The 18,237-nt window shown below is 40.5% G+C and overlaps 1 protein-coding gene across 1 annotated transcript in view; it reads right to left on the bottom strand.

Moving 5' to 3' along the window:
* The window catches only part of LOC105012781 (RNA-binding motif, single-stranded-interacting protein 3), a 287,542-nt gene that overhangs the window by 193,101 nt on the left and 76,204 nt on the right, over positions 1-18,237 (bottom strand). Inside the window, exon 3 of the mRNA XM_020050281.3 lies at positions 10,869-11,066. Within this exon, the coding sequence (XP_019905840.1) occupies positions 10,869-11,066 (198 nt within the window). The remainder of the gene's footprint in view (positions 1-10,868; positions 11,067-18,237) is intronic.

Raw genomic sequence — 18,237 nt, 5'->3', positions numbered from 1 at the left:
AACATCAGGGAGATTTAGGATTACTAGCGGGCATTTTAGGACCACTCTGCGATGGGATATGTGGAGTCACTAGCCAAAGCAGTTTTTAAGTAGGATGTTAAAACACACCTCTTCACTGGAGCTTTTACAGTGCCCTTCTGTATTGGCACCCTAGCTAATACGCATGCTAAATATAGCTTGATTTCACACTTAAAATATATGAATCAAACCTGTAAATGAGTGAAAAATAAATATTTATTTCATAAACCATTGGAACCACAGCATTTAGTACTTTGTGCACCCTCTGTTTGCCAAAATAAATAATTACATTTAAAATGTGTCACAATAATTGGCACCACTGCCTTTGTACTTTGTGCACCCTCGGTTTTGCCAAAATAACAGCTGAGTTGTCTCCTATGTTTCATTAGATGGGAGAACGCATAAGAAGGAATAGAAATCAGTCTTTTGTCCTGGCTTGTGGACCCTCCACTTAAGTTCTCCCCACATTATTTCATTGTTATTTAGGTCAGGGGACTATGATGGCCATTGCAAAAGCATGAACCTATGGTTAGTGAACCCTTTTTGTCGGGATTTTGAGGTATGCTTTGGATCATTGAAGATCTAACGCAAAAACAGTTTTAGTCTCCTGGCAGAGGCAGACAGATTTTGGCCTAAAATCTTCTGGTATTTGATTTTGCCACTTGAACCATCCTTCTCACTGTGTGTGTTGGCAAAATACACGCCCTCCTCCAAGGAGGTTTCTCACAGCTCTTTTCATAAACACTGTACAATAGTGGAGATGGGTATTTTCAGGTGTGTAGCTGATTTGTCTGATTTGCAAAGGTCAACAACCTTTTGTCCAATTTATTTTGTGAGTTCTCTGGCTTTAAATGTTGTTTGATGACTTAGGGAGTTTACCTAGTGTGTCACTTCATATTAATACCACAGTGAAACAGGATATCATAGATGATAGCTTAACATTTCTCAAAGACTCAGATAAAGTTGAAAAAGTTTACAATTTGAATTGGGATATAAATACAATAACTTTTTTGTAATGCGTTAGTCTCTCAAACAAATATATTTAATGCAATTATACTATTCTGTCTAATGCTGCCCAAAATGTCTATCTCATTTTTATCTTTGGCGATTGTTAAAAACGGTTAAATTATTTTGATGTGAGATAGCCTAATAACAATTTAATTTATCAAGACCTAGACTGTGCATCTGAGAAAAAGGACATTACCAAACAAAATATTTAATGAGAAATTAACTTTTCTGGCTTGGTAAACAAAATTGCTTCAGTCGGGAAGACTTCTCCAATGACACAGTGATGTCTGAAAAGCTTTCCCAAATGGCTACAGGTTCGGAAACGTGATCCAGAATATGTTTGACAATTTCTTTTTAATAAAGCCTTGTAGACTAGACTAATTTCAATGGCTGTCTTGAGAGCGACATTTATTACTGTGACAAAGTCCATTCTTGATGACGATAAATTGCAGCAGAATGTTCGGGGAATAGCTGATAAAACACAGTCCCACAGAAATATAAAGCTACCGTAAGACTTTACAAAACTTCCAGAATAGAATGATCCAACCCTGCCTCAATCCCTGACCCCCACACCTAGTGGCCTCACTTGCTCATCGGTCTCTGTCTTTGTCAATGTCTCTTTCTCCGACTATCTTGAAAACACACACTCTTGTACACACTCTCTGTCCCTCTCTCCCTTCATTGCCTCAGACTATGAATCATTCTCTCACTTGTTTTGTCACTCTATCTACTTCCCTCCTTCCCTTCTTTCCTTCCCTTTCCTCTCATTGTCTTTATTATTCTCTCTGTCCTTTTCTCTCTCTATCTCTCACCCTCTCAATCTCTCCCTAAGGGGTCCACTCTTGTCTTTTCTGTTGGGTGATCCACAGATGGTCTGGGCTCAGCTGGCACAGGGCTGCAGCTGACATGACACCATGCCACTCACACCAGAGGCAGGCAGGTCATCCGTTCAGCTAAATGAACGTGTCATCTGTCAGCCTTCATAAACGAGTGTTTGTGATTTACGGGCAATTTAGCTAATCACAACACTGAGGGATATGCCACTGTCAGTGACCACGAAACCTTGCTAAAGTGACAGATGAAGCGCGTCGGGATGCGGCTCAGTACCAAGCCACACCAAAGGCTGATCAGCGTGACTTATTAGAACTTTGGCCTCAATGCCATTGACCACATCTGGTCTGGGCACGGCTAGGGTGATTTCTGAAAACCTGATAGCCTGGGTGAAAAGAGATTTGCAGGACACATAGGAGGAAGTGTTACTTACAAATGTATTATCTTACAATGGCAATTTATCTTTATTTCTATCTCTCTTACTTTTTCTCTCCTTCTCTCTGTCATCCTGAAATGTGGATGTGCCAAGAATTCAGAAAGTGTGTTTGTATCAACATGAATGACTGGCCAGTGTTTGCATCAACATGAATGATTGGCCAGTGTTTGCTCGGAAAGTGGAATGAAATAACAACTAGAGTGTGAGCTCCCGTGGAACCCCACCCCTTCCTCCTCCCTCTGAGTAATGATCGAAGGGTTTGGAGTGATTGGTATGTCCTCAGGTTGAAGAAAGATAATAAACAAAAATGCTTTCATTCAATAGAAAGAAGCGATCTGCTGTAATCTATATGCCTCATGTGAACAAAAATCCCCCTAGCGTGACACAAAGAGCTAGCTGCAGGTCAGCCAAAAGCACACAATTCCCTGGGAACTGGCCTTTTGTTTTCCAAGTGAATCATTAGTGTGTGTGTACTGTTGGGTTACAGGGGCTGTGGCTGAAGAGAGATGAGCTTTGCCACAGTACGTGCTGTTATCAGGTGGACAGGCCTGAAGGCCCACGCTCAACAAAGTCTCCATGTACACATATCCTGTCACAACAAACCAGTGATCTCTGCTCCAGTAATCAGTGATGAGGGCTTTTAGTCACACACACTCTCACAAAAACAAACACTGTACACTTTGCATGAGTGGTGGTGAAATTAGCTCAAGCTAGCCTGCACAAATGTTGTCAGCCGAGAAAACAGTGCTAACACAATGAGGCCATGTTTGCATAGTTAACCGGTGCGAGAACATTGCTACTCAGCCCAGTCGGGAAAAAACTCTGATAGGACCATGTTGTCACTGAGAGTTCCATAGCCCAACATCGAGGAGGCACATACCCTCCTAGCGGCAATGCTAACATAAAAAAACATCTGGCAAAAGTGAAACGGGGAAAAACACATCAAGCATGAACCGCCATAATGCTGGCTATAAAAAGCTCCTTGTGTTTGGAAACGTTTTGAAAAAACTACATGAAAAGTGTCCGCCGGAGATGTTGATCACACCCATTCCTGGATCTGCATAAAGTCTTGGAATTAAAGTTAGAAATGTCATTTGATTCTTTGTTGATTTTTGCCAGGAAAAATCATGAATGATTATGCCTGGGTTTTTTACGATTGAGTGTGTGCGCATTTCTGACATTAGGCAGAAGCCACTATAAATGACAGGGTCCTGCATTAGACACACCAGAACCCTGTTGTTAAACTACCCGTCTCACAGAAGAGTGGGTACATATAAACAAGAGCACAATGTCACCTCCGCTTCCACAGTTAATGGTTCATTCCATGTCATTTATTTTATTTAAGCTTTACATAACCAGGGAAAAACCTGTGAGATAAGAAACACATTTTTCAAAGGGACCTGGCATGAGTTGAGCAGGATGTAGTCAGCATACATCCCACACCAAAGGACATTAAAACATTATTTATTTTTTTATCACAGCGGTCAAAAAAATTAATTCCTCTATTACAGCTGCAAAATCAACAATGTCAGCCAGTCTTTTCAGCTTGTTCCAAGAACAAGAAGCATTATACAAACATGTATTTTTACCCAATTCAGTTCTGGCCTAACAGTAGCTGATGGTGACCTCATTAGTAATAATTAGGTTGCAAAAGGTGAATATATCACTGGACACACTCCAATTTACCAGTAAACTAGAAAGTCTGTTACTTATCACGATTTAATGTAATGTAATCTATTGTTAGCTTCTGGCTCTTTACAAAATAATAATGGACCTAAGACGGGGGAGAATTATTCTTTGTTGTTTATTCACAAAATATAGTCTTTTCTAGATGTTCGGCCTTCTTTCCATCTCTCTCTCTCTTCTTGTTGTTTCTATATGTCTTTGTGCTTCCCCAAATGTCTTTGTCTTATACAGCATATTTCTATTAGACCAGACCTTCAGCACATGCCCTCCACTATCTGTCACAATCATATCTTAAACTTGTAGGGCCTGGGATAGTGTCCCCTCTTGGAATCTTGGGTCCACACACACACTTATCATAGTTTTGTATGGGGTCCCTCCGATAATGGATATCAACTGTTTGCAATATGGTCCCTCATATAGCAGAAGATAGTGATGTACCACTCCTCTGTGTTGTGTTCTTTAACAAGAGTATAGAACTAAAATACATTATTATTATTATACACTGTTATTAGGAAAATGCATGCTTTCTCATAGTATGAGCAGATGGCCTGACATAATACCATATATTCTTTGATACAAAGCAGAATTCATGGTTCCTTTAATGATGGCAAGAAGTCCAGATCCTGATGATAGAAATCAGCCATTTCGTATAGTGGTTGAAATAATGATCATGTATCCAGTCGTCAAAGTAGAGAGTCATTCAATAATTTATTGCAGCATTTGATAGTCTATTGTTCATGATGTTACAGACTCTCACTCAATCTAAAAAAAATAAATAAATGGTCGTACCTCTACTTTATAGACATCCCAAACTGGAATACACATCACAGTACTGTAAGCCCATTGGCTGGTTACTGTCGCACTTTGACTGAATGTGACTTCCTGTGTATGAATAAACGGATGTTCTTTTTTTATCTAAACATAACAAGCATACATTCATACACTTCTACACTGACGCAGTAAATCATATCCAAACCATCACACCAACAACACCATACTTTTTGTACAAACTCCTGGAGCTTCCTGTGGACTGTGGGTACGAGGACCTTCCTGTGGAATGCAGTGTTTGGTATTTGTCAGACATCATTAGGCCAATGTCAGCCAAAATGTTCCACTTATAACTCATCTACCCAGGTTCCACCACTCTTGACGATAATCCATTAGCTTTTTGGCAAACTTAATACCAGAATTAATGTTCATCATTGTGATCAATGGTTTCCGCCTTGCAGCTCTGCCATGAATCCCATTTTTGAATCCCATGTGTCTTTCTAAACACTTATCTTAGCCAGCATGAGAGGCCTGCACATCCCTGGATGTTGTTCTTGAGTTCTTTGTGACTTCCTAAATTATTTTACGTATTGCTCTTGGAATGATTTTGGCATGACACTCCAAGGGAGATTCATTACGGTCCTAAACATTCGCCAATTGGACAATATTACTCCAAATGTGGTTGGCTGTAACCCTGGACCCTTAGAAATAGCTTTGTAAACAAGTCCTGATAGGCATCAAGAACTGTTACCCAAGAGCCTTAAGGAAATTATTGTAATTGTGGCATGATGCATCTCCAGAATCTGTCTGCTGACATCATCACTATGGGCAGAGCTGGCTCAAAAATAGCTGATCATACATAAAATCGCCATTAGTTTAGTTCAAATCATTTCAGATTTTCTTTGTTTTGCAATATTGCATGGGTTGGCAAGACTCATATCCCTGATCAAGTGGCCAAACATCAGCATGTGTGTCAAATGTCATCTTGGAATCAAGCACACCAAGATCTGTAAGCAGGTGCATGTTACAGTATATAAATGCTCTGGCATATGTAGAGTTTTTACAGTGTTTGTAATGTGTACCAAATATTGTTAGAATATGAATATCCTTGACTGATTTACATGCATGTGCCAGACCACCCCAAATTAGATTTTAGATTAGATTAGTTTATTGGTTGATAGTAGCCATTTTGTTTTAAGTACACAGACAAATAATAAGTTCAGTTATGTTTGTTCATAGAAATCAAGCTTTTCTGCAGATTGGTCATTTAGTGCCAAAGTATTTTGTCATCAAATTTGAAATGGCCGAAAATCCATTATGTGGTCCTTTGTGTTTTTGAGGCAAAAACTTTTCTTGCATAGAGAAGGACTTATTTAACAAATTGCATTACTTTAGATCAAATGGAGTCAGGGGAGTAAACTAGCAAAGTTTGTATTTCCAATAGCTTGTTACAGCACCAACACCTTGCTAATTAGTGTAATTGAAAAAAGAAAAGCTGGTCCTCCATAGCAAAATACATTATTCTCTCGTCATTCGATCAAAATCATGCCAATGGTGTTGCATGTGAAGTACAGAGTTACTGACAGGGCTAACTCCAGAGCCCCTTCCCAATATAATTCAGGAAGACAATAAAGAAGATGGAACAGTACTCCAAAATAACCTGCAGTATTAATCTTTGTGCAACATATGCACTTTTTACAACCTCGAGCTGATCCCGGACGCACATACAATTCAAATGCCTGAAGTACCTTCTTTATGCATTTTCTGCTTCCAGCAGAAGGTCCATAATCACAAACAGGAATTACATCATCTATTACATATGCACTGTACAAAATCACAGCTATAAGGGGAAAATGAATAATTCCCCAAATGCAATAAACCATTCAGAAAGCAGCACATTAACACACGTACAGTTAAGAAATAAAAGGAAAAGAAATAGACCAAGAGAATAAACAGTCAAAGTATAACTGGAGAAAACGGACAGGGGAAAATTAGTAGAAATGATTGGAAATGAAAAGTACTTAATCGTCCATGATTATTTTAAATGTCACTGAAAGGCCACCATTAATGTTACAAGGGAAATAACATTTGTGACCTCGTCCTTTGACTGCATAAATGCAGTGACATTACCATCTATAAATGTCTTATAAACTCATTCCTGATTAGCCAATTTGAACACCAGATGGAACAAGTAACATGGAAGGCTTTGTCTACCTTGCCTTATATTTTTCAATCAAGTCTCTACAGGCTAGAAAATCCACTGAGCAATACCCAGCTACAATCGAGGGTGCTTGCAAGACTCTAGCTCAGAAAAGCATCCTTCCCAGCCAGGCTCTTAAGAACCTAATAACACAATGTGCCCTTTTTCAGTAATCATTAGGTTGTCAAGTTTTATTACACTCAAGCATCTGAAGGCTGGTCAATTTGCTGTGACCATTACCTGTACTGGTTAAGTGTTTGTTTAATGGCACACCAGAGGACTGAAGTGACATATGAGATAAAATACTGACGAAATGCCTTTGGTGCTCGGCAATGACAACTCATTCGGCTCATTCGACACAACTCATGCGTCCCCTCATTCCTCGCTCAGGCACGTCACATCTCTGCTCTCTCTCTCCCTCTCTTCTGACGTCCTCTGGTTCTGCTTTGTCATAATCCCACATCTCCTTAGGGACTTCCATCCCATATTAAAAGAGGAAATGTATCCGCTTCCATTGTAATTAGAAAATGACTGGAGGCGCGGGCGCTTGATCTCGGCTGGATCTGAGCTCTTCTGTTTTTCTTTGTTTACTTGCCTCGCTCATCCAAGGGGACAAAGAAAGAGGCAGAACGATCAGTTCTGTTTTTCTTCCACTTTTTTATGAGTCTTTGCATGTAATTTGCTTAAAATCACAAAGGCTTTTGGGGAAAAGGGAGGCAGTGTGGTTGAGACTACATAGTAGTATGTACATAATGTACTGTGCTAGATAGATTTTTTTTCTTATAGCACTGAATGTGCTATTTATTCCTCATGCATGTTTTAAATAAGAGGCCTTGAAAAGATACACAAACCTTTACAGATGGAGGGATAGCAGCGTGCTTTGTTTGCAACGATTGTCTGGCATAAACATTTCTAGGCTTTGCGAAACCTCCAAAGGGTTCAAAGTGGTGATCTGACTTGAAGCTGTTGCATGGTGGAAAAACTGCTTTCTTCACGGACAAAACACCCCCCCCCCCCCCGCCCTACGAAAACATCCGGTATGGTTTCCCGTAAAAGCAGCCCAGTAAAAGTATGTGTGTTTGTGGTGTTGGGGTCAGGTCGAGTTGAGGGCAAGGGAACTGATTGGCCAAGCCCGCAATTGATGTTTTCTTGGCTCAGACATCACTGAAACAAGTTGGCGGGAGAATGGGATCCCCCAATAGCATCTCACACAAACACAGTTGCACATGAGTACCTGATGAGTCAGCATTTCACAATTTCTGACATCCCAAATTCTGTACACCAGGGTCACAGATTGTAGATCAGATTTTACATTTCTATTACAGTTCCAATGTAGAGAAATGAATGTCAACTGTTTGAATTCTAATCACAATCCCACGGTTATTGCTGGCAAGACAGGACTACAGTATCAGATCCGGCTACTCAACCCTTGCTCTAATCGATATCACATATTTCTATGATACGGCTGGGAAACATGATGTACCACAACTATGACAGCCAACACATGACGCAACTCACATAACCTCAAACCAGACACACTGCTTGTTTATTTCATTCACTGGTGGGACCCGCAGCCAAATACCACTGGTCCCTCTTAAACCGTACGGTCCTCCACCTCAGAGACAAATGATGTATGCTGTAACCACAGATGTTTTATCTGAGACCGAAATAACTCCTACTGTAGCTCAAACACGCTCAAACATTCTCAGAAAAGTGTGTTATTTGTTGTTTTATTGCTAGGCAAATTATTCAGCAATTTAAACTATAATGATGTACAACATCCTTGTTAGGAACATTATCATTCCTCCCCAGAAACTCCATTCTTCCTCCTCCTCGGTCATCAGCCCTTCCCCGGTCAAACGTCACCCCTCCCCTGGTCAGTTGTCAGCACTCCCCTGGTCAAACATCATCAATCCCCTTAGTAAAGTATCAATCAAAAGTATACGATTTTTTCCAGCGAATAAAATGAGCAGAAAAATTGGAACTATGATCACATGGACTCAATACAGAAGAGGTGCTAGCTTGTCTAAGGTAAGTATGTTTTTGCACTTTCATAATCACAGCCCTCCCCTGGTCAGTCATCAGCCCTCCCCTGGTCAGTCATCAGCCCTCCCCTGGTCAGTCATCAGCCCTCCCCTGGTCAGTCATCAGCCCTCCCCTGGTCAGTCATCAGCCCTACCCTGGTCAGTCATCAGCCCTCCCCTGGTCAGTCATCAGCCCTACCCTGGTCAGTCATCAGCCCTCCCCTGGTCAGTCATCAGCCCTCCCCTGGTCAGTCATCAGCCCTACCCTGGTCAGTCATCAGCCCTACCCTGGTCAGTCGTCAGTGGCGTAGTACATTCTTTAGTAGATCGGCTTAGATGAAAATAATTAATCTAGCTAAGCAAGTATACAACAGTATTTCAATAAAGGTGACATTTTGTGATTATGAAAGTGCAAAAACATATTCAAATTGATCTTACCTTAGACCAGCTATCACCTCTTCTGTATTGAGTCCATGTGATAATAGTTCCAGTTTTTCTGCTTGTTTTATTCGCTGGGAAAATATAATATATAATTTGACTGATACTTTACTAAGGGGATTGATGATGTTTGACCAGGGGAGTGCTGACAATTGACAACGGTAGGATTGATGATTGACCAGGGGAGGGCTGAAGCTTAAACGGGGTGATGTTTGACAAGGGGAGAGCAGATACTTGACCAGGGGAGGGGTGATGTTTGACCGGGGGAGAGCTGATGACCAAAGAGGAGGAAGAATGGAGTTTCTGGGGAGGAATGATAATGTTCCTAATATGGATGCTGTAATGATGAGTTCTTCCTTTGTCCAGTGTCTGTGTTCTTTTGCAACTTTATCTTTTCTTTTTATTAGCCAGTCTATGGCTATTCTTCATCACTCTGCCTAAAAGGCCAGCATCCCAGAGTCGCCTATTCACTGTTGACGATGAGACTGGTCTTTTGTGGGTATTATTTAATGAAGCGGCCAGTTGAGGACCTGTGAGGCGTCTGTTTCTCAAATGAGTCACTCTAATATATTAATGGACAAATACATTTGCTTTTCTTTCAAAAACAAGGAAATGTCTACTTTAGAAAGTTTTCAATAGTAATGTATTTCGGCAGATTTCTATAGTAGAGAAGTAGATGAAGACTTGGGAGCATTTGAAACCTAATTAAAGTTGAATTAAAATGTATGAAACATATTTACAATATTTTATACAAGCACACCATTACAGACCAGCATTTCTAGCTGAAACAGTGTATGAGGAATACTGTTCCAAATAATATTAACTATAAACAAGATTGGAAATGGGCTGTTTGTAATGGCACATCTGAGTAACAACAACTTGAATAGAACTAGGGGTGGTATAATGTAGCGCAGTGCCATTGGAAGAGTCAAGCTAGCGTCAACGTGCGCAACATGTTGTTACTGTTAAAACACTGAACTGAATGTAAGGTCCATTGAACCAGCCTCTTATCAACACGTGTTAGCATCAAAGAATGCTACATGAAGCAAAATGGCGACTGATGTTATCACCTGCACTGTGGTCTATTTAATCAGTCCTTCACCATTCACACGCAAGTACTTCAGGGGGGTCTCTTCAGGTCGGCGAATACAGGGTGAACTCAGGGAAACATGAAAGCCAAGGTGGAATTTGGAACGTCTGATTGTGGGATTTGAAGGGCGGGATTAGCCACACGTGTTGCCCACAACACTCTAGATGTCAGTGCATAAACAGAAACATTCCTTTCCGTTAGAGGTAAGAGTTTGGAGCTGGAGAGGGAAAGCTGTGAAAGGGAGAGGTGGAAAAGCAAAAAAAGTGAGTGTGTTGCAGGGGGTTGGCACATGAGACAGCAGAGGGAGGGCGATTGAGAGTTCAGAGTGAGCAGTACTAAACAGTACGATTTTCTTCGGAGAGTACTCACTGCGGGTTGGCCCTGGCAGTAGGCGTAGTTGGCGTGTTGATGGTGATGGGGGTGGTGGTGGGCTGGGTAGTGCAGGCTAGCGCTGGGGTAGGAGACAGAGTAGCCACTCCAGAGGCCCTGACCACCGCTGGTCCACTGGGAGCCTGCTGAGCTTACGACTGTCTTACTGCTGGGGTGTCCTCTCACCGCTGCACTGGGCTGAGAGATTGGGGGGGAGACAGATGATACTCCTCATAAAAACAATATTAAATTTAAGCAATAAGGCATGGGGGTGTGTTGTGTGGCCAATATACCATGGCTAAGTACTGTTCTTAGTCACAATGACATTCCTGGACACAACCCTTAGTTGTAATTATAACAGTACAAATACACTGTCTTTGTGTTATACAGTATTCTACACCAGAGCTTTCTGCCAATCAGCTTTCAGTGTTTTAATGAGGTTATATAATCAATGTGATTAAGCCAGAGGGAGTTCTATCAGTGGGCTAATACATATTCGTTTTGGTGGCCCCAGCTGGAATCAAACCCATTATCCTGTGGTTCGAAGCATCATCTTACAACTCCACCAAACGAGACCGGATGCCCTCAAACTGACCCAATAAAAGGAAGGGAAAAGGGAAGGGGGTTGGTGGCTGTTGACCAAACATCTCCATTATGAGGATTCTGGAATGTTCTCACTTTCTCATTTGGCGTTGTGCAGCTGTTGAGAACAACCCCTCACAACCCACCAGTCACAGTCTGTGTTCCTTCTAGAAATGCGCCGATTGGTTTGATGAGATGCTTGGATTAGATTCTGGCAGCGTGCAGCCCCTTTGGCATGATGTGTGGGTATTAGCAGGGCGAAAGAGCCACCGCGGTAAAACTTGCTGACAGGCAAAGCTCATACAGCTTCGGGACAGATGCCTGTAGCCTGCTATGACCACTGGAGCAAGAAGAACTCTGGATCTAAAGAGGCTGGCCTCCAATTTACTGAAAAGGAAAAACAATAGGAGAGAAACTCTGAAAATTAAAAAAACTGACAAAGACAATTTTGGTCTGAATTCCTTTGCTATCTATATTTATGATGTTCATGACAAAGGGAGTTATTCATTATGAAGTATAAAAACATATACCCCTCACCTGAACCTCTACCTTAAATAGCGATTAAACATCAAATGGGGGTGCGTGCCTACATTACATTTTAACACTGGTCAGGGGTCATTTTACTTGGGGGGCTAGAGAGAGCGATGGATTCAATCTGGCCTCGCAGCTGTGCTACCAACTCCCTCCAGTCTAGTGTGCTGGATTGCAGAGGGGACTGGCAGGGGAAAAGGCCAGAGTTCAGTTAAATAAATATGATCCAAAGCAACAGGTCTTAAGAGTGTGCGCTAATAAAAGGCAGGTTGACTTTGTTCCATAGCGATTCCACAGCGTCGTTCTGTGAAGTGGCCATCTGGCTCTAAGTAAACAATGAGATACTTTAGTTGTGGTGATTGTCAGAGAGCCACAGCTGATGTTACAATAGGTCTATATGGGCAGAAGATTGCAATGAACATTTATTGCTGCAGTGAAGCATCAGTGGTGAGAAGGAACGCAGTATCCAGAGCAGCCATGACTGTTACACAGCCAATCGAACAACCATAATTGGAAGAGTGGCATTAAGAGGAGGCTAAAGCATTCCTATATTAATGGCAATGGGCAATATTTTATGGGCAGTATTCACCAGTTCGTAGAGTTTAAGTGCCGCCTACAGCGAAGGAACCGTGTTCACTGGGTTTAGAAATGAGTAATACTGAGGCAGAACTTCATAAAAAAGGCACAGAGATCAGGTTTTCCCATGCATAGGTATTTGTCCATAACACAAAAGAAAACTCTGGGGACTGATAAGTTTATATATGTTCCATACGATACATTATACGAGACTACAGAATCATTGACATAAACTAGAGCTCCTATAGTCATTTAGATGTATCTAGCCATATCACTCAGGGAAAGAGCTGTTTTACGAAGGGGAGATCTAAGGGTCTTGACGCTCCTAGACTGGAATGCATGATTATTCCCTAGACTCCAGCTTTGTGTCACAGGCTTTCAGCAGCTCGTCACAGGCTTACACTCTGCACATATTTCTCCATTTTATATGAGGGCCAATCGACTCTGGTTACACAAGCCTTCCTGTTCTGAGGGGCATGTTCTACATGCGGATGAACAGATGTGCATGCGCTCAGATGAGTAAACGAACACCTTATAGACTGATACCAAATGGACAACAGCCTCCTTAAACGCTTTTCCATTTTGAACCACTTAAGTCTCTGTACTGTAGCTCCTTACAATCAGACCTGTATATATACCAGCTAAAAATAGCAGATCTGGACACTGCTTATACAGGAACTTTCACTCTAGCTCTATAAATGAAGCATAAATGCCTGAAACACTTAGAAATGTCCTTGTTTTCCATGAAAACATACATGACATTTGTTTGAATAGTAAATATAGCAAAATGAATTGGAAATATAGTAATTGACAAGGATAGAAATAAAAATAATAATTTCTTATTCAATTTTAGCCTTGCAGACCTTTGGTCAAGTTTTGTTGAGGTAATCTGAAGAGATTTCACCCTATGCAACCTAAAGCACGTCCCACAAGTTGTATTGGCTTGATGGGCACTTCTTATGTACCATACAGTCAAGCTGCTCCCACAACAGCTCAATAGGGTTGAGATCTGGTGACTGTACTGACCACTCCATTAGACAATACTAGCTGACTGCTTCTTCCCCAAATAGTTGTTAAATATGTTTGGGGCTGTGCTTTGTATCACTGTCCTATTGTATGTGGTAATTGTATTGTATTATCCTATGGTATGAGGGAAAGGTGCCGTCCACAGGGTATGGCATGGTGTGGCAAAACTGAGTGATACCCTTCTTACTTCAAGATCACTTTTACCCTGTACAAATCTCCCACTTTACGGAAACCAAAGCACCCCCAGACCATCACATTGCCTTCACCATGCTTGACAGATCCAGCATATTTTCATTTGGTCTGGGTCTCATGTTCTTCTTTGTGATCCACACCGTCTGAGATACAGATTTTTCTTTGCAACTCTGCCTAGAAGGCAAGCTTCCTGGAATTGCCTCCATTGTTGAGCCAGTGTGTGCAGTCCTGTGAAGGGAGCAGAATACCGTGTTGTACGAGATCTTCAGTTTCTTGGCAATTTCTCGCATGGAATAGCCTTCAATATCCCGAACAAGTATAGACTGATGAGTTCTTTGTTTCTTAACATTTTGAGCCTTTAATCAAACCCACAATTGCTAATGCTCCAGATACTCAACTAGCCTAAAGAAGGCCAGTTTTATCACTTCTTTAATCTTCACAACAATTTTCAGCAGTGCTAACATAATAGCAAAATAGATTTTTAATGATGAGCCTTTTAAAATGATTAACTTGGATTAACAAAAATAACATGCCATTGGAACACAGGAGTGATGGTTGCTGACAATGGGCCTCTGTACGCCTAAGTAGATATTCCACAAAAAATCTGCCATTTCCAGCTACAATAGTCATTTACAACATAAAAAATGTAAACACTATATTTCTTATCAATTTGATGTTATTTCAATGGACTAAAAATTTATTTCAAAAAGTACTAACCTTTGAACTGCAGTGTATAGAGTATATACATGTTTTAATGCTCTCACAGCTATTCATGAAAATCCCTCTTCTCTATCCTTCCACTGTTTTCAATATCCCAGTCCCATCATTGCCTTTTATGAACAAGCTTGCACCTGTTCGTCCTTTTAGCACAGACTTTGCTGACAGCTTCTACATTGAGTAAAAAGTAATTACAATTTTCTGGGTTGTGTGCTTTTCTGGGTTGTCCCACCTAGCTATCTTAAGATGAATACGCTAAATATAATTTGCTCTAGATAAATTCTGCTAAATGACTTCACTTTAAATCTATCCTAATTTCTGGTGTAATAATTTTCACATCAGAAATAAAGGTTTTTCACTTTATTGTACCAGGTATGCTAAGACATGCTTATGACATATGCTTTCCGGGGAGAAATAATGATTAACCATCGTTCTCAGAAACAGAAGGACAGGGTTTTTCATCGTGTCAGTTCAAATATTATAATCAGCCACCTTTTGCTTACTGGCACAACACTCCTGAAAAGGTTAGTCTTCTCTATTGCTACCATATGCTTTTCAAATTTCTTACCAGTTGTATTTAGCCGTATCCAAAAAGGACAATTTCCCTGAGGGCAATGGATTAAACGTTTAACACAACACTTCCAGTCTAAGCTACTTTATGCCATCTCAAACAATACGCTGGAAGGTCTATAATAGGAGCTTGGATTTATATTAATTACAGCAAGTCACCCGTTATATTATAATACGTTCCACAAACAGACGGATGTGCGTTATCTTCTTGAAACAAGATATTTATTCAGTCTGAGTGAGGAAAAACAAGGTAATGATTAATATTCAACATTTGTTATCTGGACCATTTGTTTCCCTAAAAATACAAATCCCATAAGTCAGGGGAAATAAATGCCTCACCTTCATCGATGAAGAAACAAGTAGAAGGTGTAAAAACAGTGTTATGGAATACAGAGACTGCATCCAAAACAGACTTTTATTCTAGGGGTGGGCATTTAATTACATTTTGCGATTCAGACAATATAAAGAAAGTATATATTGTATCTTTCAATGTTCTTAACTCACTTGATGCAACATGGCACAGGTACAGAGCCAAAATCAACCATGAAAAACATGCCTGATTATCATTATTATAGGAAAACCGAAAAAAAATAAGATTTTCTGCTGAGTGTTTTGCATTGATCTGTGTCAGGTCTTGTGGGAACTCTATTACACACATGTCTGTAATTGCTATTTGAAGTGTTGGAAATAGCATAGCAAGGTCAGGACATACCAGAGCTCTAGATGTGCTCAGATATTTAAAAAAAGTACACAACTATAATGAAAAGTTTGTGGTTTTATTAAATTAAGCATTTCAAATGTCATGGTGTATCCTAGTGGGTAACAATGTCACAAGGCCAATCTAATTTCATTTATAACACCGCTTTTTCATTTTCGAAATAGGCCTTTCGTTTTTTTGCATCAGAAATGAACACTCCCGCAAGTAATCAAATAGCAACGTCCATTCGGAATTCCAGATATTGGATTAATAGTGCCCATATCCTATCCCATTCCCTTTAAGGTTTAAACCCATAGGGATTAGGTCAAAATGAGGTGTACTACAGGGGATAGGTTGCCATTACAGAAACTGTATTTGGTATACATATCTGTCAGAGTACTTGTAAGGTTCTGTTTTCCCTTGTGCTTTTGTTTTCACTCGTGTATTTCTTTTCAGAGTCAACCTTATGTTCTGTTTCATTGTGTTTTTAAACATACCTCTGTCTTTTATTTTCATTCATTGATTTCACCTGTGTTAATCACTCACCTGGTCTCCTGAGGTCCTTATTTAGTTTGTTCGTTTGTGAGGTATTGTTCGTTTTGACTTTACTAAGCCCTTTTCCTAGCTTCCGTGACCAGTCTTCTGCCCTAGTCCAGCCCCTGTTGTTATTCTTCCTTCGGTCCTAGTATGTGATCTTCTGCCTACCCTTGACTACTATTTTCCCTTATCCTTGGATTGCTCACCTGCCTGTTTGACTAGCTGTGTATGAAAATTGCCTGCCTGTGACCAAGATTCCTGCCTTCTGTTTTGGCGCAATAAAAAACTGCCGGTCTCTGCACATGAATCCACATCTTTGTCTCCCTGAGTATTCGTTACAGTACCATTATTTCTGTGATCTCTTATTCTCCCTAGCTTCCATTAAGTAAAAGTGTGTTTTTGCTCTGGGAGCGAATTTGTCCATCCTGTGGCATGAAAATATCCCCTTCATGTAATAAATAGTAGATATACCTACAGACTTTAAACGTGCCCATGGTCTTTGGAGAGAAGTGGAAGTCCACAGAATTTGGCACTTCAATGGTAACAGAAAAGTGCAAATACAGCTTTCGAATTCAAAAGCACTTATTTTTTTACAAGCCAAGTACAGTACAGACTCCAGAACTCTGGTTCATCTCGCCATATGGATCCCATTCAGAAGAATACGATCTGACAAAACAATTCTTCGCTTTCCAGGAAATATATGGGACCATGAAATCCCTGACACTAACCGAAAACAACCTCTTTTGAAGTGGTGTGAAAACCAACTACAGCCAATCACAGATGTCTGATTGCTTTAGTATTGGGTTGATTTAACAGAAACATAGTTACTGTAGAACTCCTCCGAACCTCCAGTTGTATTGGAATCCATGTGAGTTATTTACTTTCTCGTAGGGGGGAGTCTAACAGCCTGAAGCTAGAGTCTTTTTTCCCTTAAGTTATCTAATAGCATGTTTCGTTTTTCTGGGGGTGTCAGGAACCATGCCAAATGTAACTTGTGTATAGAACATGTTCTTCCCTGTTGTTCCTTATTATGCTTTATTGTGTTATAGGCAATTCTGTTTATGTCCATGTCCTTGGGGCTGTCTCGATGGTGGGCCCATTTGGACTGCGACAACTCTCTCCAACCTTCATTTGTATTCCAGGTCAGCGTGTCTGGGAGTCTTTTGGAGGGGGGGGGGGGGGGTGGGTGGTTTGTGACTCTCCTAACAGGCAGAACCCAGACAGAGATGCCCAAGCCAAGATTCCTGTCGGCTTGCTTTGCTTTGGCCAGGCCCTCCATTGAAGAAGATGAGGTACAGCCTCAAAGGCTTGTACCTTCCCCTTATTTACTCTGCCATCTCCTGTTCAGTCAAGATTCAGAACAACGGCTGATGATTGGGATCTATTTAGGAGCAGATATAAGGAGCAGGACAAAACACCTTGTTTCAGATCATACAAGGTGGTCACCACACAATGACAGAATTGTTCACAATTACATTGTATTGATGAATTAAACATATTTTTGTGGTATTTTGGTGGTTTACCTTGTGTATTAGTTTTTGTGGATTCTGACACTCAAAAGATGCCATAACAAATAAAAAGAAATACAATTGTGCAATATTTCTTTCAACACATCATAATATACAGTGCCCTCCAGAATTATTGGCACCCTAGCTGAAAATGAACAAAAAAGCCTGTGAATAACTGTCTGTTGTTTATCATCTTGATCTTACACTGAAAAAAATTACATGAATCATATGAATAAGAGGGATTGGAAATGATGGAAATTCTTGGTTTACAGAAGGTGTGGTGAAGTGCAATACTGTATCATCAGCATAAAAATGTTCCAAAGTTACTAATACACAGTGTGTTCAACAGTGCCTTGGTGTAACCCTTTCTTCCCTTCTGGTTTAAACCCCTATGATGCAATAGCATGATTTCCATAAATGATGTAATTCTGAA

This window comes from Esox lucius, chromosome 10 (genome assembly GCF_011004845.1).
Source record: "Esox lucius isolate fEsoLuc1 chromosome 10, fEsoLuc1.pri, whole genome shotgun sequence".
Classification (NCBI taxonomy): domain Eukaryota; kingdom Metazoa; phylum Chordata; class Actinopteri; order Esociformes; family Esocidae; genus Esox; species Esox lucius.
The sequence above is the reverse complement of the archived record's forward strand: the minus strand, read 5'-3'. Positions and strand labels throughout refer to the sequence as shown.